At 37.7% G+C, this 14,999-nt stretch overlaps 1 protein-coding gene across 1 annotated transcript in view; it reads left to right on the top strand.

Annotated features, from left to right (window-relative positions):
• The window catches only part of vwa8 (von Willebrand factor A domain containing 8), a 71,482-nt gene that overhangs the window by 11,604 nt on the left and 44,879 nt on the right, over window positions 1-14,999 (top strand). Inside the window, exons 13-23 of the mRNA XM_053496510.1 lie at window positions 1,092-1,252; window positions 1,341-1,454; window positions 5,770-5,938; window positions 6,563-6,640; window positions 6,997-7,112; window positions 7,452-7,561; window positions 9,283-9,389; window positions 11,519-11,590; window positions 12,187-12,263; window positions 13,558-13,633; window positions 14,825-14,960. Coding sequence (XP_053352485.1) covers window positions 1,092-1,252; window positions 1,341-1,454; window positions 5,770-5,938; window positions 6,563-6,640; window positions 6,997-7,112; window positions 7,452-7,561; window positions 9,283-9,389; window positions 11,519-11,590; window positions 12,187-12,263; window positions 13,558-13,633; window positions 14,825-14,960 — 1,216 coding nt within the window. The remainder of the gene's footprint in view (window positions 1-1,091; window positions 1,253-1,340; window positions 1,455-5,769; window positions 5,939-6,562; window positions 6,641-6,996; window positions 7,113-7,451; window positions 7,562-9,282; window positions 9,390-11,518; window positions 11,591-12,186; window positions 12,264-13,557; window positions 13,634-14,824; window positions 14,961-14,999) is intronic.

Below are 14,999 nucleotides of genomic sequence, written 5' to 3'. Positions count from 1 at the left end.
AGAACAATATAATTCATAACATATTTCAATGTTTTATATGATTCATCAACTCAACTCTCAAATCCTCAGCATTCTTATTCTTTAATCTTAGAAGGCCTACAGTGTTTTCTGAAAGCTGCTGTGTGTGATTTAACACATCACCCACACACACAATCACACACAAAATAAAACACCCTCAAACCCACCTCTCTCTTTAAAGAGCACATAAATATATCACTCTGTTGTGTTGAAGCCAGAGGGTAAGTATTACTGCCTCAGGTAGTAAATTTCTGGTGCCCGTGTGTGTGAGAGTGTGTGTGCGGTTAAGCGAGTCTGCGTGTAAGCCGTGGAATGCTGGGAATTTGTTGGCTCAGTCTGAAGCAAGCAGGAAAAGGAAGCAGGCTGTGCATCATGCTGTGGATATTTTTAGCTCGTGCAGGTCAGGGGTCTCAGCGTCTGGGGGAAAAGAGGAATTTTTCAGCTGTAATTCATCACATAACCCTTTGAGTCTTTTCCTATTTCTTGTTTCTTGTTTCCATAGCGCCCTGCTCATCCCTAATCACACGTGACATTTAAGCCTGCAGTTTGAAGCTGAAATAGAGTTTGTACATACTAATTGCCATGGACATAATTAATTATAAATAGCTACACGTTTTTAGCATGTCTATCTATATGTATAGACAACTATCTTCAGCACATCTGAATTAATAGTATAAGTTGTCATGTGTATAATTTTGTCCCTACGTTAATTTCAGACAAAATAGATCAAACATTATGATACAAATGCTTCAAGGTTTTTTTCCTGGTAAAGATGTTGTATGTTGTACATCATTAACAGCTTAGTGCTGCAATCTCATTCATGTTCATGATAAGTGAAGTTACAAGGAGGATCTTTGTTTTGCATGCATCCATATTTTAATTAACAAAAGAAAAAACAGAAAAGGCATTACTTACAGTTTAACCACCAGCTTTTATCAGTGTGTGACTTGGAGATTAAGCACAAACCAAAAAAGCCACAGCAGGTTTTTCCCTCCCTAATATTTTTCTTTCAAAGCAACTTGGTTTAGTTCATGCGTAGTTGCACTCATGGCATGCATGTGTCCGTGTGGCAGGATATGACGGCGCGAGACCTACTCCAGCAGCGGTACACACTTCCTAATGGTGACACGGCCTGGAGGGCCTCTCCGCTGGTCAGCGCAGCTCAGGAGGGCAAGCTTGTGCTGTTGGATGGCATCCATCGGGTTAACCTGGGAACTCTGTCTGTGCTGTCCAGGCAAGCCCAATAGGGATTTATCAGCTCATATGTTAATTATTGCTAAGAAATCTACAGCAAGTCTGAAAAGTGTGTGATCTCATTGCAGGCTGCTGCATGATCGAGAGCTGGCTCTGTATGATGGAACACGGCTGCTGAGGTGGGACCGTTACCTCGCCATGAAAGAAGAGCACCAGCTCACTGACCATGAGCTGCAAGAGAGGTACCGCAATCTGCACCCTAGACCAATTTTCCTGTGATGTGTTTTAATGTTACTGCATACATGCATGATTCTGGGAAATTGTGATATGTAGTCAGATTGAATTTTAAAAAGTGATGGCAAAAACGTGCTGTTGGTCTCCATCAGGTGTGTAAAGGATCTGTAAAGCTGCTTGCATGCTCCTTATAAGAAGTGTGTGTGTCTGTATGAAAGGGAGAGAGAGAGAGAATGAGAGTGAAAGAGGCAGTCTTTGGTTCAAGCTTGCTAATCTACTCAAGTAAGCTCAGACTAATTAAGACCTCCATGAGTGCCTTACTTCAGTCAAGACAAGACAAGATCCCTATTTGATACATTTAAAAAATGTAGACTTGTATCAGATAACATACATTGGATGTCTGTAGGAAATTATTTTTTTTTACTTCACTTTATACTATAGCACTGTTGAATTCACAAACATTTTAGTCAAAAAGTGTTTAAAAGTCTTTATAACAATAACATGTTTAGGTTAATGCACAGATTTTAAAATGTTACTATAAAAACAACCCAGTCACAGGGCTGGATTCTACACACATAATCTAATCTGTATTTATTTAAACAAGATGTATAACTCTAGTCAAGTCAAGTAGGCTTGACACAGTTCAGTACACGGTAAAACGAAACAACTTTCCTCTAGGCCCAAGGTGCCACATACAACATAAATTTACAACATAAATTAACTAAAAACTAACTAGCTAACTAACTAACTAAACCTAATTAACTGACCAGCTGAGACAAAACAAATTATACATTATAAATTATTAGAAACCATCTTAGTCCTATACAGAAAAGACCACATAAAGTGCAGGTGCAAATGTACAAACAAGAGCGACAACACGACAACATAATACGTTAATAATAACTAACTAATAATTAATGTTAATAATAACTGTTGATATTCTGAAGACGTTTTCTTAATATTTATGAAAATTATTTTGAAGTTGTCTGTAAGTTTTCCACAAGGGCAAAAGCTTCAGAGCAGTGACGTTCAAGTCAAACTGTGACTTTGATTGTGTGGAATAACACACAGTTATAAGAGTAAAAACTCCCTTTGTTTCTCTATATAATCCCTTGCTACACTACTGTTCTTATCCCAGCGTTTCATTAGTGCTTGAATACCATTAAGGTAGAACTGGCCTCCCAGGAACTCTGTTGTAAACATGTGGAAATGGCTTGGAGCAAGGCAGGCCTGTACGGGGAATGTAACAATAACTCAGAGCTCCAGTACTGTGCAAGTGTTGTTCGTAATTGATTGTATGTACAATTCCAACAGATAGATTTGACTCTTCCGCAAATTACCAACAAGTTATCTGTTGATTGTCAGGGATCAGGTGCTCCCCACATAAATATATGGTGTTTTACAGGTGTGTTTTATTATTAAGTGTCTTATTACAGTTATAAAGGTCTAACAAGGCTGGATCAAAATTATTCCCATAATTATTTCAAACCTTTCTCAATTAATAATAAATATTTCTTAATTTAGTTTTAGCTATTTATTGGATAGATTTTAGATTTTTAGATTGCTTCAGCCTTCTTTGGGTTCCCTATTTTTTTATTTCTTCTGAAGCACAAAGCACATAGAGAACGTAAGCTACAGGTCTGAGAAAGAGCGTTTGAATTCTCCTGACAGCACAGAGCTGCCTGAAAGGACAGAACCATGTCTGAAATGTTGATTAACTCCTGTTGACATCACCCACATAGAGAACCTCTCAGTCCAGCAATTAAACACACATTGACCTTAAACATGTATGTTTGTCAGGCTTGAGAGAGTGGTCTCTAAATTAAGGTCAGGAGTTATGGTCTAGGGAAAAAAACTGCCTCTGGATGAGATACATTTCAGCCCATGACAATGGGTGCTTTCATCTCACGCCACAATAACAGGAAACTGCCCACCAGAAAGGCGAGCTTATTTTATGCTGAGGTTTGACTTTATAGGCTGGCGAGTTATTTGTGTCTGTTTTTATCTGTTTTCAGATTTGAAATATAAAATGGTTCAAAAGTGGTGCAGTTTGTTTAATAGAGAGTTAATAGCCTGCTCGTGAAGTGCTGCTTTTTTTACACCTTTACACAAATCACCAAATCTTTGCATTCTTTAGAGAATGTAATAATAATAATAATAATAATAATAATTTCTAACAAAAGTGATGAAGAATGATTTCTTGACAATTAAACTAACTTTGCTGCTATTGTGTGTTTAATGCTACATATTCATACTGACTGGTCTTTTAAACAAATTTCTTTCATTATTATAATCCAATCCAAATATTTGTTTTTGCCTCTCTGGATGGAACAGAAATAGAAAGTCACTACAGCAAGCAATTCACAATGTGTGTATTATTTTACATTTGGCCCTATCTTCATGTTATTATAAAAAAAAAAAAGTTCAATTTATATGGGCTTATCACCGCTCCCTCTTGACCACCACGTCTCCGCATTTCGTCACAGAGAGAAGGTCGTAAACCTTTAGCCCACAGGATCGGCACTGAATAAGTTCTCCTGCGGGAACTCCACCTAGACGGGCAGGAAGGATGTTTGCGGTGACCCGTCTGAGGCTGAAATAAAGCCTCTTCCTGTTCCTGTATTTTGAGTCGGCATCCTAGGCTATACTTCATGTGGTTCCATTGCTGCTCTTAATTAACACGTACATCTGCACTCTCACACACACATCACTATTTCCACCTCGGTTAATGAATGAACCTACCATGCTGGGCTGTCTAGCCAGACAGGGAGGCAGAGAGGAGACTGACTTAATGCCATGCTTCAGATTAAAACACACTGAAGGCTCCCAGTCCCCGAGCTTACATCGCCTCAGGCATTTGTTCGTTTTATTATGCCCAGTTAGTTTCTTTATTTGTGATTAAAGAAAATTTACTTATCTCAAATTCCTGTGCTAGATAGGTTTAAATAAAACTGCTGCTGGTAAGTGCTTCATCATTTCATGCTGCACCTGTGTGTTGCCATTGCAACACAGCTAAACGTGCAGGCATGATTAGGACCAGACTCATAGTACAGTGTTGCTAGGCAACAGGAGGCGATTGTCACATTGGCGATAATATAACAGTGAGGAGTTTTGTGTCTCACTTTCTTTCCGCCCCTGCCTCTGTCAGTTGCAGTTTCTGTGTATTACATATAGGACCTCACTCTGTTTATAAATAGACTAAGCTGTCCAGTTCGATTAGAAGGGAATGTGAGTCCACCAGGAGCTGTAGTATTGTCAGCTGCAGAGACTTAGCCGTGACAAGGAATACTTTTTTTCATGAACATGTTCTTGTTTCCCAGGTGCCAGCAGACATCGCAGGCCTTGTGTGTAGGTGAATGTGATCAAATGTTATTACATGTAATCAAAGCATTGGCTTTTTATCACTAGCCTAATTGAGTGTCAGGAAAAGGTAAAAACTTTTTTAATTAACTGTCATGGGTCATACAGATTGCACCTGTTAATAGAGTAACTCTTTCTCCACAAAAAGGTTCTACTCAACATAGTCTTTATCACAAGCTATGCATTTTCTCCATTGTTGATCCATCGTTGGTCCCACTGTGCTTCAGAATGTTTACAGAGCCACAGATAGATGTAATAGATGATGTAGACTATATTGAGTAGTGCCTTTGTATAAAGGAAGAGTTACTCTACCAACATGTGCAATTTGAACGACTATGAAAGTTATGCCCACTTTTACATTTCTTTTGGTATTGTAAGAATCAGGAGGGGCATCGGGCGTAAAAGTTGTGCCAAGTTATGTGCGGGGTCGGATCGTCCGCTGGGGCGACCCCTTAATGGAAGCAGTTAAAAGGCTAACAACAACAAGGTCAGCATGATGTGTACACTCAGTCATACTGTAGCTAAGATCTTGTGCTATATTTGGTTACTCTTTTTACCGAGGTACTATACTTGGTGCACAGAGAGGGGTGGGTGGAGTGGAGATCAATAAATGGTCAAAGATAATTGTTTTGATTATGTCTAAGAATGGCTGTTTTGCTCATCGAGTCTGTATTTTATTTTCTGCCAAACATAACTTTTTCTGTTGGTTTTACAGGCAGTTTCAGGGGTTTTTTTTTAAATAAAAAATTTTATGCTTTTTTTTTACATTTACCTACAATCAGAAATATGGTGGAGTATTTTTAGATTATGTTCAGTGACAAATTAGAAATACAGTTTAGTATGTGATCTGAAAAAGTCACTGACTGAATTTGAAGTGGATGTATAATTTATGTTGTGTCTTAATTGCTTAAGAATTAAGACATAGTTATAACATCCGTTTTGCTGTTTTTCTTTTTCACACAGGCGCATCTTTCCCATCCATCCTTCATTTCGGGTTATCGCGCTGGCTGAGCCACCGGTGGCAGGCAGCAGTTCTCAGCAGTGGCTCAGCCCTGAGCTCCTCACTATGTTCTTCTTTCACACAGTCAGACCCCTTGCCAAGGTGGAGGAAGCAGCAATTATTCACGGAATGGTCTGAACACACACACACATACACACACAGACTTCACAGGCAATGTTTTGTAGTTGATTACAGAAAAATGTTCCAACTTCTTATTCATTCAGATGTCAGTGTTATTGCTATATTGTTTCATATATTCACTCTCACTAGGGGACTCATACTGTAGTACCTTCTCTTTATTCTCTACACTCTAGACACATTTACCCTTTGCCAGGGTTTTCAACTGAAATGCATAGAGCATTCTGTACATTGCTTGTCATATTTTTATGGAGTCATTTTCTTTTTTAAATTTAATATTTGTTAGCTGTGTTCCTTCTCATTCATTTTTATAACATAGTCACTTCCATACTCAATCTGTTATGCTTGAGCATGTATTTGCTTTGCTGACACACAAGATTTGCTTCAGGATGACACTGCTCTTGTGTAAAGTGTATGTGCTTAAATGAATTCTTTTTGCCTTTTAATGCTTCTACTGCTAGATTTATTTCTTAAGGCTTTAGTAAAGTTTTAAGGGAAAATTTTCTGTCAAAGGTCATCCACTAAAGGGAAATGGGCTTTTAGTTTTGCCCACATGTATTATAGCTTGAAGGAATTATCCTTAAATTAAATGATTACACTGTCATGTATTTCTTACAGACTCCAAATGTCCCAAAAGAAGCAGTGGAACAGTTGTTGCATTTGACCCACAGCCTGAGAAGCACAAACGACCCAACTGTAAGATGCCATACAGTATCTCCCAATAATAACAAGCAGAATCCTTATATGTGCCATTTATGAGATTAAATACAACATTTTAAATAGTTTGTTATAAGTACAATGGTTATTATAAGTAAAAGTATGTGCAATACAGAATTGTGCCACAAGAATTCTGGCAGTGGTGAAAATATGTGCAAATGATGCCATGGTAATTATATCAGATTAAAAGTGGCTACTTGCAAAAAAAAGAAATGTTAAAGAAAATAAACGCTGCTGCCAATAATTGTATCTTGACCTTAACTTGTTTTACTGCTTAGGAAATTAGTCCATCTACAGTACACTGCAGCATGTGTGTGTGTGTGTGTTCTCTCTAGGCCAAGTCTTTATCTTCTTCATTATCCACCAGGCAGCTTTTGAGAATTTGTCACCGTCTGTCTCAGTATCCTGAAGAGAGCATTGCTCATGCTGTGAATAAAGCCTGCTTGTCTAGGTAGCATTCATATCTCTAACATAATCATGCATTATTTTTTTTCCCCTAAAAGAGTTTTAAGTTAGAGGCAGAACACAACCTACTTATAGAGTTGCAGTGATATAAATGCCAGGGCATAAGCATCCATAAACTAACCTGAAAAAAGAAGAAGATATTTGTAGGAACAGAGAGCTGCAGTGAAAGGAGGTCTGGCACAATGCCCCATCTACCCAGAAATAACCACCATAAATATGGTGTGCAGTGGCTACACAAAGCCAGGCAGATTTAGAAGAATAGGATGCATCTATACAATACATATGAAACTATTTTCAAATCTGAGACTCTTTTTTTCCCCCGTAGGTTCCTCCCTAGCCTGGCACGCTCTTCTCTGCAGAAAAACCTGGCGAATTGTTCGATAGAGGAGCGGACTGATCCAGTAAAAAACGCAGAGCTAGAACAAGATACCACCTGTGAGTTCCATTCTACTCAGCACACTAGTGATTAATCATTTTTATTTATTACTCCTGCTACTTGCAGACTTTTAGCTAATTTAACACTGTCTGCGAGAAATATCGCAGGCTATTTAATTATAAATGTCTTATGTTCACCGCAAAAATACATAGTTGTACAAAATTATTGCATAGTACACTGCCTGGCAAAAACAAGAATCACTGCTTTTGAAAAGGACAAACTATTGGCCTGCAAGCAAGAAAAGATTAAAGTTATTGGAATTAGGTTTAGAATTGTCCAACACATTAATAAACCGTGAAAATGGAATGCTGAACCGTTAACTTTACAGTAAAAATGTGGTTGGCAAAAAATAATGAGTGACTGTGTTTAGAGATTACTTAAATGCTTCTTGAAGTTTTACCACAAAAATATAGACAGTAGAAATGAAAATGGTGAAAGTAAAATCATTTTCACATGCACAATGTGACATTAATTCATAAAATTATGACTTAACATCTGTGTGGCCATATGAAAAACAGTTGTTATTGAAAGTAATCAGGGAAAAAGTCTTTAGTTTGCTTTGAGCATAGTTTTTGGAGCAATGGAAAAAGGTCATGTGGTCTGAGTCCAGTCCAAGTCCAGAGTGACCCTATTCAAGAGTGATATCAGGGTAAAAAAGGAAGCACATGAAGCAATGCACCAATCATATTTAGTGGCCGCTGTACAAGCCTCTGGAGGAGGTGTTATGATCTGGGGTTGCTTCAGTTGGTCAGGTCTAGACTCAGCCACGTCATGTGTCAATAAAATGAAGACAGTACTGAATGTACAGGTATGGACTTTTTCTTCCCTGAACGCACAGACAGGATTTAAATTGTAAAAGAGTGGTCTCTTTTACCTGGGAGCATAAGGAATACTTTTTCACACTTGATTCAACCACCAACAAAATTAAGGACGGTTAAACAAAATATTAGAGTGTGCCAAGGTTTTTGCCTTCACTGTGTACGTGACAGGCTGTCACAATGCATTAGAATTATATTTACATAAAAGAAAAAAATTTCGGAAGTTAATAAATCATTCGCTGTTTTCTACATAGACTGTTTAGTACAGAGTAGTATATTGGGAGCAATGAAAGAGAAACAAGATTGAATATAGAGAACACTGTCAGAGTGCATCATTACTGTGATTTTCTATCCACTGAAGTTACCTTGCAACTTGCAAACAGTAGTGCTTAAGCATTGTTTTCTTAATAACAGTAATATACAAAGGGTGATTTCAATCTAGAATGAAACAGTATTTATTATATTAATGTACAGACAACATGGGAAAATTACTCTAATCTTGTGCAATTAGTGTACCTTTTCACGAATAGGGAATTTATATAGACCTCAATACATTATTTAAGGTTGGGATGACATTTGCAAAGCTTGTTTGTCACTATTTTATTTGAAACCTAATGTATTGTCTATACAGGAATCTTGATGACTAAAAATAAAACCCTATATGTGTAAAATAACGTTAAACATTAAAAAGTCATTCTGACAGCTCTAAGAAGGAAGAGCTGAAGACAGACGGCAGTTTCGAGTACTGAACGGATAGGTCATCACACTTGTCTTTTTTTTTTCTCAAATTTTATCCCCCTTTTCTGCTATGCTCTCCTTATTATCCTCAATCTCTTCCGTTCACACTTTATTTAATTCTTTATTTTTCACTTCATTCATCTCTGTCTTTCTGTTAATGGCAGGCATGATTAAAGATGGAGTTCTCACTATCGGCAAGGTCTCAGCTCATGTCTATAGCCCTGAAGAGAAGATAAAGGTCCCTGATGTACTTTTTTATGAGAACACTCAGGTGAGCTTGTCAGCACACCATTACCAGTGTGCAGCATTATTGTCTTCTTCAGCTCACTAACCACAGACCTTCAGACTTGCTGTTATTCTAACCTATTATTATTGTTATCATGTCAAACTCCACATATTCAAATGATTAGCTGGTTGTCAAGATTGAGACTGCACTTGGGTTGAAACCTTCTATTTACACTGATGATAAATAAGTTGCTTGTGAATATTATTGTGTGATGAATTAGGCGTTAGCTGATTAATTGCTCTTTTTTTTATTCTTTTAAGTAAGGCCTCTGTGTAAAATTGTTTGCACTGGTCCCACTTTTATGACTGATAGGAAATACTCTTGTCTTTTAAATCAATGCATCACAGTTCCCAGTTTTACACAGTTTCACATTACAAAGTGCTTTCTATTGTATGCTGTCTATACAGGCTCTGTTAAAACAAACCTGTATATACTGCATGGAAATTTTTCTCTGTATGTTTTCTTTAGCTCCTAATAATGCCATCCTGTAAGTGTGCTAGGCCATCCCCGTGAGGAAAAGAACTCAGTCCTGACCTAGATACTCCCTCTCCCTTTCTGAAAACGCTTCCCTGCTGTGTCGTTAGAGGACAAGAAAAACGCAGAGGAAAAAAAGTTCTTTCCTGTCCCACTTCTGAATGGCCTGTTTTTCGTCTTTTGAGCATGCCCAGGAGAAGAGCAGAGTCTAGTGCTTAGCCTAAAATGAGGGCATGTCACTTAGATATGGCAGCCTCTATGTCCTGCATGTGTTGAGACCTAACTTGGGTTTCATAGAACATCGATACACAGTTTGCAGATGTTTTTCTTTCTCTTTATGTTGGTAGGTTAACAAAAATGCACAGAGCTTTAAGGTTATCTTAAGTACAGTCAGCTCTATTTGACTGTACTATATACAGTGAAACCTTGCATTGTAAGTAACTTTTGTGAGTGTTTTGCAAGACAAGCAAAATAAATTTTAAAATAAATTTTAACTTGATAAACGAGCAAGGTCTTGGTATATACGAATACTGTAGTACGTACTGTATACACTTTGTCTGCCAATGCTCAGTCTCAGTGCACGTGCATCACTTGTATAGTCAACATCCATGCGCGTGTGTACTGTTTATTATAACGTTGTGACAGTGTGTGTGTGTGAGCAGATGCATAAAGCTGTTTTTTTCATTTTGTGTCCAAGTGTAGTGACTGTCCTTTAATAACTGTACTGCAACAACGGCCTACGGAAAGGAAAAAAAGGAGAAAAAAAGAGGGAGATCAATTTGTTTAACGACAACGCAGTGTCACATTTCCACAAAATCCTCAAAAGGAGGCAAAAGCAAGTGTCATTAGAAAGGTCCCTTGTTAAAGATTTCAGTCTCTCTGACTATTTGTCAGAAAGCAGTGATTTCTGTTAGTGTGTGTGTGTGTGAAAGTCATCCTATACAGCGGGTCCGCCGTGATGAATAATCTGAGTTTCCATTATTTCTTATTAAAAAATTTGCTTCAATTATATATACAAGTACACTTCCAAAATAAATTTTGCTCGCAGTCCAAGGTATTGGATTTAACAGTAGCCTATATAACACGCTCAGACGAAAAGTGTTATAAATCATGCTTTTCCTGAGCTATTACTCTCAAGGGAACTGCTTTTGTACCTTTAGTATGTATATTTTGATTTAAAACTTACATATAGTCTACCTTACCTCTGAAGGCTTATTGCTTTAAACTTCAGGGGTTCTTTTAATTTTTTTGTACCAGTGTCCCCTTTCAGAGTAGGAAAAAAAAGTTATAGTAATGCCACAGTGCAGATAAATTTAATAATAAACCCCAATATGCTTTTCCAATATTCCAGATATATAGGTTTTTTAGTATTTCCTACACAATTTGGATATTGTGTGCACTGTTTCTGTTACAGTTAACATTGATACTAATTGAAAAAGGTTTATCGTAACACCTACCACAATCATGCCAGTAACTCCATAAGGCCAAATAAAGCTTGTTTTATTTAATGTGTTAATTAATTATTTAATAACTATGATGGACTGTATCAGTAGAATATAATAATATAAAGTGCATTGCGGAGAGACTTGTACTGTACTGTCAGGAACTTTTGTATAATGCCTGTGACCTTCTTGCTGCAGCACATGATGATTATGGAGGACATGCTGAAGGACTTTTTGTTGGGGGAACACCTGCTGCTGGTGGGGAATCAGGTAAATATGAGAAATATCAAAATGAATGCACATAAACACTTTTAGATGCTCAGAATAATATCTATAATGGAATGAATGATGATAGTCTGGTCCGAGGCATTCAGTGAGCGTCTCCCTAACCCAATCCAGTGGAACAGTGAGAGTTTATTAGCACACTCCTGGGAGGAGTGTGACTTTGAGTCATGAGGCCAAGTTGTGGTTCTTAAATGCAGAGCAAAGGTCTAAACACTAAGGGACAATGTGAACCAGAGAACTAGAACTCCTTATGCCTTACAGTGAGTGTACACTCGCCCACTCCCTACTATAGTTGACTTCTCTGTCCCTGGAGGGAATGCATGATCACAGCTGTCACTATGCACCCTGGGCTCACACGCATTGGTAACTTGAAGCTGATCCTAATTTATCTTATCTTCAGTAAAAAAACTAAACAAAAACTTATCTTTGCTTCTTTAGTATTAGGATTCTGTAAAGTAAAAGTCTGTGTTGATAAATATGATAGTACTCATATTTATATTTTACTTCATATAAAATAAATGAAAGCATGTCTACTGTATGATTTGTATTAAAGCCTTAAGATTGCTGTCTTTATTTGACAGGGTGTGGGGAAAAACAAAATTGTGGACAGATTTCTGCATCTAATGAACAGACCCAGAGAATATCTGCAACTTCACAGGTACATTAAATGTGTTCTGTATGCAGAAGCCTGTTTCCGGAACTGTTCCTTTGCTTTTAATAGGCTACTAGAAGATGTAAAATTACTTGCCCCTTAATTATGTCTCTAGGGGATTAGTCATACAGTATGTTATATTTATTTTTGGTAAGATATCAGTATTAGGCCTTAAACTGTTTAAGTGGTAGATACATTTTTTAAGAATCTTTGATTATATTCTGTGCTTTGACTAAAACTGGTTCCTTGTAGCACAAGTCAAGTAATTATTTTCATCCTTTATAAAGTAGGACATTGTGGCCAAAATGTAGTCTGACTAACTTAACTGTCTTTTACATATACATTTTAGAACATGTGTGTAAATTAAGTTGAAACTGTATCCTTTTGAAAGGTATTTGAAAGTCGGCTGTGTTCTACTGGCCTGGTTAGCTGTTAAAAATCTCTAATATTAGACCAAAGAAATCACTTCAGGGATTCTCCATGCCAGTAGCCCTGCTAAGAAATATTGCACATCTGAGACCTCCAGACATGAGAGAGCACTCTATCTATTAACGTTTTGGGTCATTTGTATGTTTTATAATTAAATGAAGAACAAGGGTAAAATGCAGAGCTAGCACAGGTCCCTTAAAATAATTTTTGGGCTGTGTCATTGTTTTCTCATTTTGGAACCAAACATGTGGGTGTTCAAGTCAAACTGGGACTTGCAATGGAATTTCTTGTGAATTTACGCATAAAACTGGTTAACGTTTATAGAAAACTTTAAGCACAGTGCAAATTGACTGTTGCAAATGTTTTAAGAAGGCTGTTTGTCCGCATATGACCCCAACCCACTGCATTTGTTTTGCAAAGTGGAATGTGTGATCCTTGAAAATTGTTGAACCAACTTTTAAAAGAGATGCATCTGTCTGTGGAAACTGTACACCCAATCATTCATTAACACTATACTGTATGCATCTTCTCTGGAATTTTGCTGGGAATTAATGCCACATCCTCTGTACAGTCCTGACCTCGCTCCAAGGCATTTCCACATGTGTGGGCCATTAAAGGAGATCCTGGGAGGCCAGCGTTTTAGACATGAAGCAGGCAGTCCAATCATGGATACCTGAGAAAACATTTTGCCTTGTTGCTATCTAAGCACTAGTGAAACCCTGGGATAAGTGCATTAGTGTAGCAGGGGATTATATAGAGAAATAAAGGTAGTTTTTAACTCTCATAACGATGTTTTGTTATTCCCGGTTTGACTTGAACAAACGTTGTATAGTACTTTCTAATGGATTCTTTTTACTCTTGGTTCATACAGAGACACTACAGTCCAGACGTTGACTCTTCAGCCATCTGTGAGGGATGGGATCATTGTTTATGAGGATTCTCCTCTGGTTAGTGTCCTTTTACGTGAACCTACTCAAGACTACAGAAAAACATAACACTGTAAAATTATAGTTTCTGTGCCACCAGAGTCTAATGCAGTAAGGTTGGTTTTGGAAAGAAATCCACTCTGAATGTGTTAACCTTTATAATTAACACGTGATCTTTAGTAGTGTCAGTAAGGGTTATATTATATAATTTGGCAATGGTGCCAATGGTAAACAGCATTTGCTTTATCCAAATATAAACAGAGTTGCAGCAGTTTAGACCTTTAGACCTTTTGCCTGTTTAGCTCTATTATTTCTTCATCTATATTGTTTAGATGGATACGGTTCCCAAGAAAATCTTCAGGTAATGCTCATAAACTAAAGCAAAGGAGGAAAGAGTGCCATCCCTACTGACATTAATACATAGTCAATAATTAGTTGATCTTTTCCCAAGCTCCAAAAAAGGAGCACTCTTGTTGCCAGGCACCTCGTCTAAAGATGCTCTGGTCCAGTAAAAAAAAAAAAAAAGGGTGTTAAACATTCATAAGTGAGCCAGTGAACAGTGTGTACCGATCCACCAGACTCCTATTCTCTCTGGTTTATTTGGTATCTTGTTAGTATGAGTTGGCAACATTTAGGTGTACTGTGCGATCCACAGTTGTGGGTGTCCTTTTCAAATAGGTTTTAATGATGCCTCAGCTCAATACAGAGCTACTTCCTTCTTTTCACCTCTTACAACTGAGTTTAGCCCATCAAATAGTGCTCCTTGCAGCTCTCAGAGTATTAATAGAGTCAGTTTTAAAGTGCTCACGAAGCACTGAATCCTTTTCAGTGGTTTATAATGTGCTGACACAATGCCAGCAGCTAAAGAATAAAACACCACCTGTAAATGATCTGGGATGGGTTATAAAACAAGCTAAATCTGTATCAAATGAAAAGGAGACCAGTCTGAATACATTGCAGCTAAAATATTTTATATATTAGTATATACTTAAGTTAGCAGCCCATTCATGCTTTTAAGAATTATACCTGTACTTGTACACTGTCCTATTTCCTGTGCGAACTGCGTCAACTTGCTGTGGTCTCAAAGTGAAATGTCGGACATCTTTTGTGAGATTAATTGCAGCCAGTGAAGCCAGCACGTCATGACTACGTGTTAGTGCTATGAAAATGGAACCCTTTTATCTCTGCTTGTTTCCATGTGCTGGTGTGAAGGTGAAGGCTGTAAAGATGGGACACATTCTGGTAATAGATGAGGCAGATAAAGCTCCCACTAATGTCACCTGTATCCTGAAGACTCTGGTGGAGAGTGGAGAGATGATCCTGGCTGATGGCAGAAGAATAGTGTCAGGTAATAGAGTGGGAAGGATTGCTTTTTGCTTTATGTAAA

Source organism: Clarias gariepinus, chromosome 5 (genome assembly GCF_024256425.1).
Source record: "Clarias gariepinus isolate MV-2021 ecotype Netherlands chromosome 5, CGAR_prim_01v2, whole genome shotgun sequence".
NCBI classification, from domain to species: domain Eukaryota; kingdom Metazoa; phylum Chordata; class Actinopteri; order Siluriformes; family Clariidae; genus Clarias; species Clarias gariepinus.
This window is presented reverse-complemented; position numbering and strand designations above follow the sequence as displayed.